The 19,088-nt window shown below is 37.8% G+C and overlaps 1 protein-coding gene across 1 annotated transcript in view; it reads left to right on the top strand.

The window, feature by feature from the left end:
- Positions 1–19,088, top strand: part of LOC109102378 (ceramide kinase-like protein) — a 56,582-nt gene that overhangs the window by 8,569 nt on the left and 28,925 nt on the right. Inside the window, 2 exon segments of the mRNA XM_042731750.1 lie at positions 4,338–4,571; positions 16,589–16,720. Coding sequence (XP_042587684.1) covers positions 4,338–4,571; positions 16,589–16,720 — 366 coding nt within the window.

Raw genomic sequence — 19,088 nt, 5'->3', positions numbered from 1 at the left:
GTGGCTTGTTGAAGACATTATAGATACTTGTACCAGTAAACAACCACCATGCATTGTCTGGTAAAAATAAATAAATAAATAAATAAATAAATAAATTCTATATAACTCTGTAACTTAAAAATACGCTGAGTCATACAGTATATGTTATGACTATAACACTGGATTGGATTGGAACTGATTTATTTAATTTCTATATTAATGATAATAAATCTCAAAGATGTTTGAGGCACAATTCCAAAACTTTAGTCTAAACATTTTCAGAAAAAAATGAGCGAGTGTAATTACTCGTCCTACTCTACTGAGATTCATTTCATCCAGCCTGATTTCATAATAATCCAGAAAACATGAATCGGCAGCCGGTGAGTGTGATGAGAGCATGTGTGTGCGTGTGTGTGTCATCGCTGGCTGTGAGGGGTGTCTACACACAGACACGCATGTAATTGTCAATGAGAGAGATGACATCTCTGGAGACGACAGATCCATAGTCAGTCTTCAGGAAGGCTCTGTGTTATATGACCTCGTGTGTTACCAGACGTGTCATATTGATTTGGCCCCTTGCAGCCCCTTTAGACCAATGACCCTGAACATATGGCCCTTCTTATTTGTGAACTTGTGTGCCCTGCAGCAGAGGCACCAGCAGCCAAAATCTTCTTCAGCCCCCTTCTCCATCCAAACTTTGGGTTTCTGTATGGATTACTCTCAAATCCCTTTTAGATCACACAAAAGAGGCGTGAAGGCTTTTACAAGAAATCTACATATTCTGTCAATGCATCTTAAAGGTGTGTTTTGCCTTTTTTAATTACTGAAATATAGAATCTTTCAGATTATATACTGTATGAGGTTGTGAGTGTGTGTATATGCAACCGGTAATCACCATCCACATGATCACATGATTACCTGTGGCATACGAAGGGACAATTTATCCCAAAATTAAATTCCAGTCATCAATTACAGTTGAGGTCAAAAGTTTTCATCCCCTTTTCAGAATCTGCAAAATGTTCAGAAGTTGGGATCATACAAAATGCATGTTATTGTTTATTTAGTACTGACCTGAATAAGATATTTCACATAAAACATGTTTACATATAGTCCACAAGAGAAAATAATAGTTTCATTTATAAAAATGACCCCGTTCAAAAGTTTACACCCCTTGATTCTTAATACTGTGTTGTTACCTGAATAATCCACAGCTGTGTTTTTTTTTTTTTTTTTGAGTCCTTTGTTTGTCCTGAACAGTTAAACTGCCTGCTGTTCTTCAGAAAATCCTTCAGGTCCCACAAATTCTTTGGTTTTCCTGCATTTTTGTGTATTTGAACCCTTTCCAACAATGACTGTATGATTTTGAGATCCATCTTTTCACACCGAGGACAACTGAGGGACTCATATGCAACTATTACAGAAGGTTCAAACGCTCACTGATGCTCCAGAAGGAAAAACCATGCATTAAGAGCAGGGGGGTGAATTTTATTTTGAATTTGAACATCAGGGTAAATTTGATTTATTTTGTCTTCTGGTAAACATGTAACTATCTTCTGTAGCTTCCAAAGGGCAGTACTAAATGAAAAAATAAGATATTTAGGCAAAATAAGAAAAATGTACACATCCCCATTCACCCCCGGCTTTTAATCCAATGTTTTTCCTTCTGGAGTATCAGTAGGCGTTTGAACCTTATTTAATAGTTGCATATGACTGAGTCCCTCAGTTGTCCTCAGTGTGAAAAGATAGTAAAAATAACTATATCCCTATAGGCCCTATATATTAAATATAAGGCAGGTTTGATATCATTGTGTTTGGTTACAACTTCTAGACACTATTGCCTATATCACGAAAAGCTCCCATTATTACTTAAATATTCCAGTAAAATTGATATTCAGAATAAGTTATTTATGTGACACAGCATTTCTAATATAGGCATATGCAAGCTTTCTTTTTTAGGATTCTTAATTGGATCATGATAATTGATTAGCCACCTTCACATGATGCATACATAATTGGAATATGACCAAATTTAAATGAAATAATCATGAAGAAAAAAAAAACATTCAGTGACTTTTATTGTGCAATGCTTTGACACTTCCAGTTCTCATTGTACAGAGAAACTGCAACAATCATTCATGAGCAAGAAGTTTTTTATCTTGGTTTTTCTTTCTTTATAGCATAATTTCAGCTTACATCAGCTTTCTAATACTTGCGTTAGTTTTTTAATTGCATCAGCAAAGCCACGTCAAGAGATTAATTTTGCTGCCAATTTTAATGTAGTTGTTAAAGTTGCATCATTATTTCCTTAAAAATAGATTAGCAAGTGTGGAGCTGTAAAGTGGCTAAAATACAATAGAGATATATATAAAAAAAAGTTTGTGTAAGCAAAAATTTATGGGCTCCCAAAAATAGAGAGAGCACAGTATTAGCAAAAAGTAAAGTTCCAATTGTGTGGCCTGTTTTTTGAGCAGATCAGCAGGAAACACCAGTCAGACTCATGCTTTACCAGGTGTATTATCTCAATCTACATCTCATTGCTTCTACTTAGCGGGCCGCTCATTTAAACTCAATTTTCCTGCTCTTAATTGGAGGGACTAATTAGGTCCTATTGCCAAAGACTAAAAAAAAAAAAAGTCAGAGCCCAGACCAACCTGACTAGTGCACATGCTGATAAGCGCGGCCTGAAAAGGGCAGTTGCACAGCAGCATTTGGAGTCTCTCTATTAAAAGGGTGGACATGTGCAAAAACTGCAACACAATTAGCATCAAGCAGATAAGTCCTTCTCTAATCCTGTTTACGGTCGGCATTAGGCAGATGTGCCAAGATTGATTCGGACAAGGCGCAGGCTTACTGTAATGTAGCAAGGAGAAACCCCCCTTTTTAGCCTCGTCCTGGTCTCCACCTTCCCTTCAAGACCCTCCCTCGCCCCCTCGGAGGAAGCTTCCTGTACACGGCCGTTAACACGGGCCACTTTGTCATTTGCCCCGGCTCTCGGAAAGCTCTGCCGGGAGAGATTATCTCCAGTTCCCACTAATTCAATTGACTCAGGGTTTTTGTAGAGTGACCACAATGAAACGCAGCTTCGGAGTTAAATAAATAGAGTGGTGGAGGTATAGAGAGATTCAAGCAGAAGCCTGAGTAGGAACAGATGGCGGCGGGTGTCCTGCGCAGTAATGTGAGAGGGTAGTTAATGTTCTGAAACGCAGAGGTGCAGCTTGGGGTGCTCCTAATGAAGAAAGGCTTTCAAATGAGGAGAGAGACTGTCATTTAGAGAGGCAGCTACAGAACTCTGTCCATCTTGAGGCTCGGCGACAGATTTCAGTGTGGTTTAATTGGAGTTTGCCTGTGGGTAATGGTTTACAGCGGGGGGTCAGGGGAGAATAGGAAACTCATAGCCCAATGTAACGCTGGGGTATCAAGTGCGGCGCTGTTGAAAATCTGAATTCTCACCCATTAAACTTTATTGTGTTGCTTATTTCGGTTCTCGTAGAAGAATTAAAGGGATAGTTCACTCAAAAATGAAAAGTCTTGTCATTGAATCATCATTTTGTTGTTCCAAAGAAGACATGTTAAACTTATTTTGTCTATACATTGAAAGTCAAAGGGGTCTGATACTGAGACCCCACTGATCTTTCTTGAATGGGCAAAAACAGTTCAAAGGTTTGGAGTCAGTAGTGAATACTTTTATTTAACAAGGACACATTAAACTTATCAAAAGTGACAGCAAAGACGTTTACATTGTTAAAAATTTCAAATAAATGTTGTGAACGTTGCTATTCTGAACTTTCTATTCATCAAGGAATTCTGAAGAAAAAAAAAATCAGTTTCTACAAAAAATATTAAGCAGCACAACTGTTTTCAATGTTGGTAATAATAAAAAAATGTTTCTTGAGCTGCAAATCAACATATTAGAATGCTTTCTGAAGGATCATGTGACCCTGAAAGCTAACGATTGCCATTGCAAGAATAAATACATTTTAAAATATATTAAAATAGAAAACAATTCTTTAAAATAGTAATTAGGTTTAATTTTTTTTTTTTTTGGTGAACTATGCCGTTAAACCCATTTAATTGTCAAGTGCTGCTTCCCTGTTATCAAAAAAAAAAAAAAAAAGTCAAACTTAAATAAGCCGGTGTCATATTTTTCATAAATCATATTTACTTGTTGTTTTGAAATAAAACTTTCTCCCAAGCACATATGCTGAAAGTCATTTTACTAACCAGGCCTTTAAGGATCAATTAGGGTGGGTGAAAAAAAATACATTAAGTTTTGCCATAACGTTAAAACCCAACTCAGAAGGAAAAAATGTGTAATATGAAATATATATTTTTAAATATCTCTTGTGTGTTTGCTTTAGCTGACCTTGATGTGAAGAAGCAGGAAGAGTATGTGGAGCTTAAGGACGTGTTTGCTGTGAAGGTAAAGCGGCGGCGCTCTGCGGGGCAGCAGACGGGTGGAACTCTGCTGGGCATCACACTCTTCCAGTGCAAGAAGAAAGGGGTCAAACTCAAGGAACATGCCATCCACCTCAGCAACCTCAGTGCGGACCACTGTGAGATTTGGTTCAAGAGCCTCAAAGAGATCCTCAGCGGTACGTTCACACACCAAAGCTGCTCAACATCCACCAGACACTGAAAAAATAAGGTCACAAATCAAACATTAGGCATTTTAGAATTACTTTATCTTGGAGCTTCAGTGAATTTTATGACATGCAAACATTAACCTGGTCAACATTTGCTACATTTTATTGTGTTTGCTGACATTTATTGAATAAAGATAGCCCAACCCAGTAATGAATCGGATACAATTACTCTGTACCTAAACCTAGTGCGTGTAGCATTTTAAGTGTGCTCTTGATGCAAGACAGTGTTAATTATGCTGTTTTCTAAGATACTTTTTTATGCCAAATTCTGTGGCAACATTACTCATTTGCAGTGAGGGCAATCTCATAATGCACTGAAGAGAAACAAATACTGTATATTGAAAATGATAGAGAAACTCAGGGAAATACAACAACCTTTAATTAATAAATATGAACCAATTTACCCAGTATTTTTGTGTGCTGTGTTCACTACAGCTCAAAAGTGTGAGGTCTTTTTTTGAATGCTTCAAATTGATAAAAAGTGACAATAAAGATGGTTCTAGCAAATAATTAAATATCTCAACTGTTTCAACATTGATGATAAGAAATGTTTCTTAAGCACCAAATCAGCATATTAGAATGATTTCTGAAGGATCATGTGACACTGAAGACTGGAGTAATGATGCTGAAAATTCAGCTTTGCATTACAGGAATTTAAACAGAAAACAATTATTTTCAGTTGCACTAATATTTCACAATTATACTGTTCATACTGTGATCAAATAAATGCATAACAGATTTTGTCAAATGTTTCTGACAAAATCTGTTATGCATTTATTTGATCACTAGAATCTTACTAGACAAACTTTTGAACATTTTGTGTATTTTTATGCTTGTTAAGAGTACTGTTTAGCAACGTGAACACCAAACTCAAATCAAGTTAGCTATTTGTATAACTCATTGAGCTGCTTATGTAGAGCATTAGACTCACTTGCTCATTAGGTTTTGGAACAGAGCCTTTGTATCACAATGAAATGATTTCTCAAGTATGCATCAGACCTACAAATATGATGTGAAATGATGTTCTAGGTGTGTCAGCAACATCCTGACTACACAAAACAGTCATGAATAAACTCCACGGACTGGATTATAAGGTACTCTTGTTGAGAAAACCGAGGGGCACCATCTCTTTTGTGTGATGACCGTATCATTGTGTGGTGTGCCTGAAGGGGGGGTGGGGGGTCGGAGGGGGTCTTGAAAGAGGTGGTGTTGGCCGCAAGGACCTGCTGGATCAAACTAGAGGAACAGGTTGGTCCTATGGCCTCCCTGGAGTTTGTAATTATCTGTGCTCCTCTCGCAAGCGTTCACTGCCAAGACGGGCCAGCGGCCTGCCTGGCGCTTCGCTGTGCTGCACGGGAGACAGGTGTCCTTCCAAATGCGTCAGAACTCTTCGTTCTCCGGTTCTCTAAAACTTGGGGGAGGGATGCAAGGAGGAGATTTCATAGCGGGGGATTCAGTAAAAGCCCGTCTGAGACTCTCCCGAGGACCAACAAAATGATTTAGTATAAACTTCCTTCGTCAGCTAAACAAGCGTTGAGCATTCAGATGATGCCTTTGTGAAAATGAGCATGTGTAATCTCTGTTAATCCTGGTCTGCAGAAAATGCAGTGCTGCACATTTTCACTGATTTAATCTAGCGTCACAATTAGGCTGAAAGTTCAATTTCAGAAATCCTTCTTTGCCCGCTGTGCACCCCACATAAATACCGGACACCATACAAGTAGTAGGCTATATTTAAAACCGGATTGGATGTGAGATGTGAGTTTGGGACTAGATAATGGTGTGGGGGAAATCTCTGGAAAGTGTTTTTGTCCGACGAGGGCCTAGTCATAATGCTGTATTAATGCCAGCTAATCCTTGGAATTTCAGTTACAGCACTGAATAAGAGGTGATGTAACAGCAGCAGTGCTCAGGAGGTGCATTACTCACTGGGATTTAAGGAGGGGATTGTCCAGGCCTCACAAGTTTATACTATCAAACCCTTCCCCCAGCTTGATGAAACAATGTTAACATTATGGCCATGTAACTTCTTTGCACGAAAGTTATTCTAAGCTTTAGACCTTTAAAGATTGAAATGCTGGCTTTTTGCTGGTAATTGTGAGTGAGGGCTGCATGTACTGTGGGTAGAATATGAATTAATTAACATAATTAAAGAATATGCCTTGAGGGAGCCCAGAGGAGAGAGGACATGCTTATTTAGTGCTGTGAGGAGAAAAATTAATAAGCAAAGATGAGATTCATTGTGGTGTTTCACAATTGAATTTTTGAGACATTTCAAAACCATTCAAATACAGTGTTTGAAAAAGTATATAGCCTGTAGATTTAAACTGTATATGTGTTGGCATAAAATTAGAATCACTTCTGGATCTTGTCTTTGTAAAGTTACACCCAGTCTTTGATATTCAAGACCTTGTAATGCTGTTAAACTTGGTCATTTTCCTCTCATAGGGATTGTGTCCACCTAGTAAAATAGCCACACTTTACACAGCTAAAAATTACTTCTTAATTAGATTAATCTTTAGTGAAAATATCTAAAAGTTAAATCTTAAAATAACATAAATTGACTTTTTTACTTTTACATCAGATATTAAGACTTGAAAAAAATCTACCTGAAAACACTTTCTATCTATAGGGATATAGTCACTATTCTCTGAAAACACATAATATCATAATACTTTTATATCCTATACAATGTGCTTTGAATGTAAATGTAAGGAGTTTTAGATATTTCAACTAGAAGATTTGATCAGCATTAGGATTTTTTGCAGTGCAGATCAAATAATAAACAGGTTTTTACTGAATAATTAATTTACAGATGAGGTAATTTCAGTGATAACCAAACAGAATTACAAAAGCAAATAAAAATACATAAAAAACGTGCATTGACTTGCAACCTGAGGAAGGTTGTTTGACAGATATGTTGCTAAAAAATATATGATGATGACACAAGTTTGAGTAGTGCAACAATATCATAGTAGCAATAGCATATTAGCAATAACATAGGCAGAAACAGTAAGGGTATAATGATAGTATGTTTTCCTGATTTCAGCCACAGAATTAAAACTCAAGTAAACATGCAATTGGCTGAACAAGCAATAAAAAAAATCTTACTTCACATATTCAGCTGAATTGTGCATCAGGTGTTTCTTTTTTAAAAAAAATTATGGATTTGTTTAACTAAACTCCAGAGCTATGACACATTTTTTTTGTAAGTCTGATTATTTAATGAGCAATATTTGATCATTATTCATTGTAAATGAAAAATTTCAATAATTTTGGGTCATGATAAATCCGTATATCAGTACATTCCCTCTTCTATATGTGACGCTGGGCCACAAAACCAGTCATAAGGGTCAATTTTCTAAAACTGAGATTTGAATAAATAAGCTTTCCATTGACGTATGGTTTGTTAGGTTAGGAAAATATTTGGCAGAGATAAAACTATTTGAAAATCTGGAATCTGAGGGTGCAAAAAGTCCAAATATTGAGAAAATTGCCTTTAAAGTTGTCCAAATGAAGTTCATAGCAATGCATATTACTAATCAAAAATTAAGTTTTGATATATTTACGGTAGGAAATTTACAAAATATCTTCATGGAACATGAATATCCTTATGATTTTTGGCTTAAAAGAAAAGTCTATAATTTTGACCCATACAATATATTGTTGGCTATTGCTACAAACATACCAGTGCTACTTATGACTGGTTTTGTGGTCCAGGGTCACATATATGTAATAAAGGAACATTGATTAGGGCCTGTATCTTTCCTTCTCTGGGTTCTGATAAGCAGCAGCACAGTTGTCATGTTCTACACAATCACCAGCTAAATTTATACCTTCACAAACTCATACAGTTGTTAATAAAGCGTGGCAGTTTGTTTGGACCTCATGGAAACCTCCACCCCACCCCCTGCATCCCATGCACATGGTCTCTCACGTACATGGACGCATGTTTTCCATAGCTGGATTATCTCTGTTATTTTATTGGCTGTTAAGCGAGTGCTGCCGAATCATTCGGCCTGAGGGGGGAGGGGAGAGCAGCCACACTGGATTACAGGGGTGCTCACCTGTTACAGTGGTGTTTCCCAGGGAGGCAGCACAATGGAGGGTGTGTCCCAGCTGACACTCGGCACAAAAGGTGAACGGTCCAAAAAAGAAACCCCAGACCCTCAATCCCTAGTGTGATTTTATTCAAGGTGAGCTGTGAATGCTGTCCGCAGCATCGCCGTGTTTTTCTGACAAGCCATGTGATGTGTGCTGACACATGAGGTGCGGCCGCCCAGCTGACAGATTAAACCCTGCGGTCTGAGAGCGAGCGCTCGGGCCAGGCCGCAGACCAAACGTGTGGGGAGACGGACGGCAACAATAGTAGCACCTGTACTACAGTCTACTCGGGTCCGACATAGTCATCGAGTCGAACTGGAATAGACTCCTTGTGTCCTTAAACCCTCTTTTGAAAGATTAGTCTAGGCAGGTCAATCATAGCCCGGGAAGCCCTCCGCGCTCCGCTCCGGACACATAATGCTCTTGGTGCTCTTGTCAAAGCGCGTGGTCACACTCCTGCGTCAAGCAGGACTTTATTGTTGCAGCCCCAAAGGGAGGAGAAAAGACAAACAGAGAGAGGAGAGAATTCAAGGGTCAAGCACCGGGTCCATCTCATTCCTCCAAAGGCTTTTGTGACCCATCTGAATTCATATGTGCATTTGGCATAAAGCACAACAGTGGCTATTGTGCCCCGTGCATGAAATTGCTTTGAGTTGTTTAACAAGATAATAGGGAAAGCGAAATCTCCCTCGGAACGCGATTTTAAAAAACGCGTTCGGCATTTGAAGGAAGCAGGGCCTTGCGCGGCCTTTACGTGAGCTGATGTACAATAGCTCGATAGCCGAGTGGATAATGTTACACATTAACAGGGTTTCCATTAAGTCAACCTGCGTATCCATGGTGACTCTTTCCCCTTGGCTCCTTGGAAACGGATCAGTCTGTGTATCTTATTGACTGGAGCACTCTTACTTCAGCTGGGATATTTTCTGGCCAGCCCATACTCTGTTTAAAGTCGCTTGCTTTGATCCTGTTTTACATTAAAGGCAAAAAAGGTTAATAAAGAGTTAAAGGTTTAGTTCAAGTCCACAGTGACAGAGTTAAAGGAAAGATAATTCTGGAATAATTTACTTACCTTCATATCGTTGCAAACTCGTACAATCTTCCTTCTGTGGAAGAGTAAATATCACAAGATATCACAATTTCAAATTGAATAATAAAACTGAAGTGTATAATATCTGCACCACCAGCACTGCCAAACAGAACTAACATTATTTTTTTTAATTAAAATGACAAGTTTCTAACACTTCCCTGTCTTCCATTATTCAGAAAAGTCAGTTTTCCTGCTCAACATGAATGTTATGTGCATCCTAATCATGCCACTCAAAGAGACTGCAATTCATGTTGGCACTACTAGTGGAGTAAAAAATAACAGACTTGACCTTTAAAAATTATGTTCAATGTAGCACATCAGTGCATTTGCATAGGCTTCACTTGAAAGTTGAACATGGTCATGCATGCATGACTACAGAAAATACGATGCTAATGAACAAGTCTGCTAAAAATCTAATCTTTAGTAAGTATTTAAGTCCTATTTTACACTTACAGTGTACACTTGTTTATAAATACAAATACAAAACATTTAAAAACTATGTCAGTGTAGTAAGACAAAATATACTTATGAAAGGAACAATCTTTGAAAACAAGTCTTAATGTCTTTTACAGCATTTCTTCTCAAGGAAAATTCAACTTATAAGGATTTTACCTGAAAAACAAGTCTAATTTAACTGAAAGTCTAATTCATATAGACTATATTTTTAAATTAATTTTCCTTTTTGCAGTTGAAGTTTGCTCATAAACTGTTTCTCATAATCTGTTTATAGCCTTTGTACCTTTAGTGTTACAACAACTTATCACTTGGGCAGGAGCCTTAAAGGGAGAACTTTGTGTCTTATCTACCTTTAAAATGTGCATATTTGTACCTTAGAGTAGTAATGTATATCCTAAAGGTACTACTATGAGCCCTTTAGGGGTAAATAAGAAACAAAGATGTCCCTTTTAGGGTACTGTCCAAGCTGTTAGTGACAAGCTGTTGTAACCCTAAAGGCACATTTTTAAAATTATTTTCCTGAGAGTGTCCAAATTAAATCAAATCTTGAGGTGCCTAAAGATTCCCACCCCTAAATGCCGCTGTGAGAGGTATCTGGGGCTCTGTCGGGATGTCTCAGGGTGGACAGATGCTCCTGTGGGCTCTGCTGTAGGTACGACTGCAGTATCACTTTCACTGAGTGCTGCTTGTGGATTTTTTCTGCGTATTCCCAACGGATCTTCCCCATTTCTCTGTCTGTCACACCCACCCCCAGATAGACGTGTATGCAGACATAATGGAGGCACCTAACACATGGTGTTGTTTTTTCCCCTCTCTGCCTAATATTAAGAAAGGTGTTATTGTCCACACCGAGAACTGCAATGGCTCTAATTGAACAATATGCATGTGCGTCCCACGATTTAACATGGAATAATTAATAGAATGCATTGCACACTTAATTTTCTTCTCCGAGCATCTCCGTTCGTCTCATTATATAGCGCCTGTGTGAATTAATTGTTCCAATGAAAGCAAGTGTATTGATTTGAAGCCCAAACCTCCACCGCAGTTCCCCACCTCGTCTAGCGGTTGGAGCAGCTCCTGCCTGGTGATGCCCCTGCTGGAGGGGACAAATCTGGAGAGGGCTGGGTCTCCCCCACTGCTAATGCGCGCTAATGCCAGTCCCTGACACCATGCCAGATGCTCCGCTCTTGGCAGAGGATCTAAGGAAATGTTGAAGCACTCGTCCCCCGTATGGAGATCTCACGGCCGGTAGGAAAGCGGGACGGGACACTCTTTTTCTCTCTCCCGTTCCATCTCCTGTATGGCCCCCAGATCTCTTACCTCCCCTCAGGCCTGCCGGATCCAGCTCCTCTCCGATCCTGACCTTTCCCACTGCAAGGCCCCAATCTGGGCTTATCCGTTGGAGGGCTCACTCCCCTCGCCAGCCAGCCAGGGATTTCAGGGCAAAAATAAGACATCTGTTCTTGAGGATTAGCAAATATTCCGTGCTCCCCAGAAAGCCCGTTTGGGTATTGTGGGCTCAGGGAGTGGAACGGTTTATGGGTTACTTAAGTGCAGTTTGATGGCTGTGTTATGTATGTTGTGACTCTCTTGTCCTGTATGTGCCTTTTTAAGTGGTCTTGGCCAAATTAACATACTGGTATTGTATAAAAATATACTTATTTTTCAAAATCTATCTATCTATCTATCTATCTATCTATCTATCTATCTATCTATCTATCTATCTATCTATCTATCTATCTATCTATCTATCTATCTATCTATCTATCTATCGAGTTGTTTTTATTTATTTATTTATATATGCTTCTCAAATCTTCTCAAAAGGCCTTTTTCCTCAAAATTTTCAAACAAGGATTTTTCAAGCTAATATTTAAAGTTTGACTTTATGAATTTCAATTTATTTTAATTCTACTTCCTTACATTTAAAACCAAGCAATTTATTTGGAATTCAAAAGCATTCTCCTTCTGAATTTTGCAGGGCACATAACCCAGAAAACAGAATGAATTCACAGTCACACCAATTATGCTGCACTGTAATATGAAGCATTAATGCCTTGCAATCAAACCATGACTGGACCGCATGGTCAATCCTCTCATTAGCGCAGTGGACGAGTGTTTACGGGCAGTCCTGGGGCTTTGTTTGTCTCTGAAATCAATGTGTAACCTGACCCTGCTTTCAGGTAATTTACCCCTGATTATGGGAAAAGTGCTCCCCTGTGCCGAATCATCTTCTCCACAGGGAGACCCTCTCCATTCAGATGCTCCTTACCTTTCCCATCAGCACCCTCTGTGCCCTGAGATGGGGGCTGGACAGAGACAGATGTAGCTACTGTGTTGGGTGACATTAGCCAGTCTTGATAGCCCTCAGGGGTAAAACAGCCTTAAGCCTCTGAGTCATAAGGCGGCTGTATCACCGCAGAACGTGCTGACCTCATGGAATGTCCGCAGGTGGCAGAGACACATGTCTGAAATGTGGACGTCACTACAAAGCTATTGAGAGGACAAACAGAACCAACTTGCTCACATGAAGGGCATAATACATTTAGGTGAATGTCAACAAAAACATGCCCAGGTCATATTTCATCAAGATCATATACAGTTTCAGAAAACAAGACATAAAGATTTCACTGAACAGTACCCTACGGTAAAAAAGCTAAAAAGTACATATTTTGTACCTTATTTACCTGTAAATGGTACATATTAGTACCTTAAAAGTATATATTAGTACCTAAAGTTTACACTATGTACCGTTTAGGGGAAAATGAGGTTCAAATATGTTCTTTTTAGCTTTTGTACCTTAGGGGACATAACCTAAGTGACACTGACAGTATATATATACATTTATTGATTTATTTATTTATTAATGGTAACATTTGTTATACAGACTTTTAATTTCTTATTTTTTTTTAATATACACTCTTACATACAATTTGTATTTTCTGGAATAAAAATAATTATTACTATTAATATTACTTGTTTTATTATAAATATTTATATTTTAACAACGAATTACTTATATAATATTACTTTTTTGTGAAATGTGACCCAGGCACGTTCTAAACATGTTTCGTGAAATTCACACATTTAATTGAAAAACAGGAATACCTTAAAGCTTTACCTCAAGACAGACTACAGAATTGATTAATGTCAGAACACAATATTTAGATGAGTCGTCTGGTGTCCCCACAAAGCTTATAATTAACGTGTGAACACAGGTTGTCTGAAGTCTTTCAGGCTGCTAATCACAGTGGCATTTTGCGGGAACACAAACAGTACTCATGGAGGTGAAACCTGAGTGTGGCCCCTTCGTCTGGATTGTCTTTCAGCGAGCTCCTGGGAGCCACTGTGCATCGCTCACACAAACATGGGATTATGTGCCATAGTAACACGGTATCGCGCATGCAGACGGGTTACGTCCCCACTCTCCCTTCTATGGTGTTTAGATTTACTGTATCCTGAACTCCAGCTCAGATATGATCATTAAAACAACAGAAACACAAGTTTCCTGTTTCAGTGTAATGAATTAATAAGAGATGAGAGCTCTGTTTCAATGCCTTGTGAGCTGTCTCACTGTCTGCTGCCTACATAGACAGCTACCTAGCAGGATCCTAACTGGAATAGAACCTACTGTAAACTGATTTGGAACATTATACATACAACTTTGGTCTTAGCATGTTGCTAAGCTAACAATGTAATATGCTGATAAACAAAAATTCATATACAATAAACTCTAATAAACTGAATAAAAAAAATCCAAAGTCAAGCACCAATACCATTCTTGCAAAAGAGGGAATAAATCCTGAAATTAATGAATGAATGAATAAACATGGTCATTATATATATATATATATATATATATATATATATATATATATATATATGTTTATATGTATATGTATATGTATATGTATATATATATATATATACATTATTTTATATATATATATATATATATATATATATATATATATATATATATATATATATATATATATATCATATATACATTTGTAAAAATCATTTATCTAATTTTTGTCAGCAATAATTTCACCAAGTTCACTTTTTGGGTAACATTAACAGTATGGTTATGCTACCTACCTTTTAGCATAGCCATTGCCTCATAACTATATAATATAATATATAATAAATAATGCTGTCTATACAGGTAGCACACAAGGTTTTGGAACAGAGAGCATCTTGGGAAAACCAGAGACTAAAAGGAGACTTTACAAATAGCATGATTTGTGTTGGTATTTTGAACTACCTTTATGAAACGATGATGCAAATGTGGCCACTACATCTGATGTAATAGTTGAGCGTTTCCTCACAGCGTTGTTTTCATGTGTCGTGTGGTGGGCCCGAAGCCCCCTCAGTGAGGATGAGGGTTACTGAGCCTCCTGAGCCCCATTCACAGTTATAACAGCAGCGGTGGTGCCTCCCCCCTGCACCTGCTCCCCGCGTGGACCCCACCGTCCCGGCACCGCGGCCCCCAAGAGCCACATAGTGGGAGATGGGATCAGCATCCCCACGCTGAGCGAGACTCGCAACCTTCTTTCAAGATACCAAATCCCCCCCAGCCTCCCCACCTCACATCCTGCATCTACTTTGGTGCACGTTTTGTGTCTATTTGAACTGTGACCTTGGGCACCCCCTGGAACTCCTGCACTGTGATGTCAGCAGGGGGTATGGCGGAGGGCAAGCCGAGGGTAGCGGCTCGTTAGCAGGTCGAGGGTCGAGAGCTTCAGGGGCCGGATTAGAGTAATGAGGGAGATGATGGAGGAAGGAGAGAGAGCGTTGAGCTTCACCTCAGCTTCCATCGATCTCAGGCACTCCAGGAAGGCCGGGAGAGATAGCAGCTCCCTAATTTCTGCTAATTATGATCCACTGTTACTCAATACTGGATTCTCCCTGCGAAGAAGGAAGAAGTACAGAAAATGGTCCTGGAAAAAAAAGTATCACAGTTTTCACATAAATATTAAGCAGAAAAGCTGTTTTGTACATTGATAATAATCAGAAATGTTTCTTGAGCAGCAAATCAACATATTAGAATGATTTCTGAAGGATAATGTGACAATGAAGACTGGAGTAATGATGCTGAAAATTCAGCTTTGCATCACTGGAATAAATTACGTTTTAAAATATATGAAGAGTTAATTTGCAAAAACAGATTACTTAGTTTTTAAAAACGTTCAAAAATCATGTTGTTTTATTTTTATCCTGCATTCCAATTAATATCAATTAAACTGCAGCTGGGTTGTTTTGATTAAATAATAATAACTAAAAAAATACAGCTAACTAACACAATAAAACACAATAAAAACATGATAAAACAATAAAAAAATTATCTATGAAAATTAATAGAAATTGAGATATAGTTTTTTTTGGCAAATAAACTCTTCATATGAAAATATGAAAACAGTTATTTTTAATTAATTTTTTTTCTAAAACATTTTTTAAAATATTTTACCGACCCCAAACAGGCCAGGTGCACATGGACAAATCTGCTGTTTGGGATTGACTACAGTATTTACTGACAGGTGCAACTGTCAAACTGTCCTGTTTGTCCTCAGATTGACCTGTTATAAGAGCAGCTTAAAAACAGTCTGAATGAATGAATAACCGAAATCAAGCACCTCTTCTGTTCTCGCAAAAGCAGGTAATAACCCCTGTAAAAAAATGTAAAATAATAATAATAATAATGAAAATCAAATACATATAATAATAATAATTTGTATTTTATTTTATCATATATATATATATATATATATATATATAATATATATATATATATATATATATATATATATATATATATATATATATATATGCATGCAGTATATTTCAGATTTAGCTCAATTCTTGGTACAAATTTGTACCCGTATATTCACACTGACTACCCCACTTTATAGTTTTTGGTATCACTCATCAAAACCACATATCACATATCAATCGACCAATTCTCCCACCACAAAAACGTGAACAGAGAGAGCCTACATGGTGTATTTATTCAAGCTTTCTCCTCATTCTTGGCAGACGTTCAGCCGCTGTAAACAACAGACACTGATCTGACCTTTTCAGTTGGTGGAGACTGAACTCACACTGTGTGAGAGCCATTCTGCAGCAAGGGTGGCAGACAAAAGCTGAACTCACGACAAGAAATCGTTATTATGTAGGACAGGGGCTTTGGCTCACATTAACAGATGTGCACTTCTCTAAACTGGATGAGTATCAAGCACTTAAATGAATGCCCATGGGATTCATGACACAAGGGGATTGATGAATCTTCCCGCTCTTTGTTGTTTGTTTTGCTCTACAGGTTTTAAGTACCGTCCCAAGTCTCTCAAAGTCTTTGTGAACCCCATCAGCCACAAGAAAGAGGCGTACCAGCTCTACCTGGACGAAGTTGCCCCGCTCTTCAAGCTTGCTGACATAGAAGCCGATGTGACCAGTAAGTCTCATGCATCTGCGCTGTACAGGATAACAAATGGTTACATAGGTAGCTTTTCTTCACTGTTTCAGCTTGAAATCATCACGCACAGGTGATTGGCGCCCCCTCAGGCCTCACTCGAGGTCAAAGTGCATAAACGTCTGCCCTTAGGGTCTGTTCACTCATAGGATTCATCCCTCAGTGCTCAACAATTCCCTGTATGCTAACAAGCTGGTGCTTTACGCCATTAGGCATTGGCAGTGGATCATAGGAAATCAATATTTTAGGGTGAGGAATGTCAAGGTCCCTATGTTAATGCATCATTTGAATGCACACTTAAAAGCAAAATTAATCATGTTTACCATTGTAATTGCCATCTTTCCATGCAGTTTACTAAAAACCAACGTTAAAGGAAAAACAAATATTAGATTTGACATAATATATCAGAATGTCCTGCACTGACCATTTTTTTTATTCTAAAAAGGCTTGAAATTAAATAATTAAACTTGTTTTCATAGATTCATAGTATGAATTTAAATACATTTCGTCTTATTGCACTAGCAAAAAAAAATGTTTCACAGATTTTGAAACCTTGTTTATACTTAAAACAAGTGGATAGAAACTGCCATTACAGTAAAACAAAATACACTTGTGTTACTGATGCATGCTCCGAAAACATATTAATGTATTTAATATGCAGCAATGCTTTTTAATACATTTATCTTGTTTGATATTTTAACTAGAAAATTGGACAAAACATTGCTAAATAAAGGGGATTAGTGTAGAATATTAAGAGTGGGCCATCAAGTAACAACCCAGCAACCACTCAGAACATCCCGGCAACCACATAGCATCACACTAGCCAACTTTCCAAACTTTATTATAACTGTGTGCTGCAGTTACATCATCTGCTGCTTTAAATGCTCAAGCTTTTTAAAGTCAGTTGGATTCTGATTGGCTGTCAATTTTATCATACATCATCTGAAAAAAAACAAAAAAAACAAGGTTGTGAAAGTGATACCAGTAATTTCCTTCCTCTGTGTTATAGATGTGATATGGACTTCCCTATTCTCATTGAATTAGAATAATTTTCAAAACGTCATAGTTATTGTTGTCATTCTTATTGTTTGAACAGCCATTCATTTGAATGAATTTGTACAATCTTATTCTTACATTTTCATACTGCGATCTGCTTACGCCCCACTGGTGGTTACATTTAGGGGAGAACCCTCATGCTTGCTTTGTTCTAAAAATCCTTTGCTTTCGTACGAATACAGATGAGTTTATCAAGCAATTTTTTATTTTTTTTTTATTTGTGTTGGCTTGCACTTTTGATTTGGGTTGCTGTAGCTGAAACAGTACAGTTTGGTGTTAACAACTCCAAAAATCATTCCTAGGAAATACACATACTGATCAAATGTACTATCTACCAAGTGCATACATGTAATAGTGATGCTTATGAATATGCACAAATGTTACATACAATCTGCTTAGGCCACAGTTAGGTTTAGGGAGGGACATTAATGTTTTTTTCTAGAAATTGTTTGCTCCCATATTAAATCATATTACACAAATTCAGACAAATTCACCACCCCATATACTACATATAATAGTTATTTGATAAAATTGATAAAATGTATGCGTGTGAATATATGATAAAATGTATACTATACCGAGTGCATACATGTAAATGTGTATGAATATGCACAAATGTTTTGTACGATCTTCTTATGTCCTGCTAACAGTTAGGTTTAGGGGAAAACCTTAATGCTTTTTTTTTTTCTCAATCATACGTTCCCATACAAATCACATTGTACGAATTCAAATGAAATCACCACTTCGTAAAATAGTTACGTTTTCCCATGAACTGGATTGAGTTAATCAAATTACTTTGCTTTATTACATTTGGCTTGCTGTAGCAAAAACTGATTAAATGAATACCATCTACAATAGAGTTATTTTGCTTTTTAAAATTTGTGTTGCTGTAGCTCAAACAGTAGAGCATGGTGCTAGCAAAAACATTCTCAGGAAATGCATGAACTGATAAAATGCATACAGATGTGATTCTTATGAATATGCGCAAATGTTTGCACAACCGAGCTCTCCTTTTCTTTTATTCCCACCTCTCTTGATATCTCTCTGCAGTATGTTTGAGGTTGTGTATGTGTGTGTGCTCATACTGGAAGTAGCAGCTGTACAACACTGCTGTGGATGGTCCTAAATGCATCTCACACTGATAATGACAGGAGAAGTGTATCCTCCGTCAGTAACCTGACCCAAGGGGAGGGACTGCACCCATCTGTTCTAACACAGTGCGGGACTCCCCCCTCTCCTCCCCTTTACCCACCTCCTCACACACACACACACACAGGACCCCATACTATATACA

This window comes from Cyprinus carpio, chromosome B9, assembly GCF_018340385.1.
Source record: "Cyprinus carpio isolate SPL01 chromosome B9, ASM1834038v1, whole genome shotgun sequence".
Classification (NCBI taxonomy): domain Eukaryota; kingdom Metazoa; phylum Chordata; class Actinopteri; order Cypriniformes; family Cyprinidae; genus Cyprinus; species Cyprinus carpio.
This window is presented reverse-complemented; position numbering and strand designations above follow the sequence as displayed.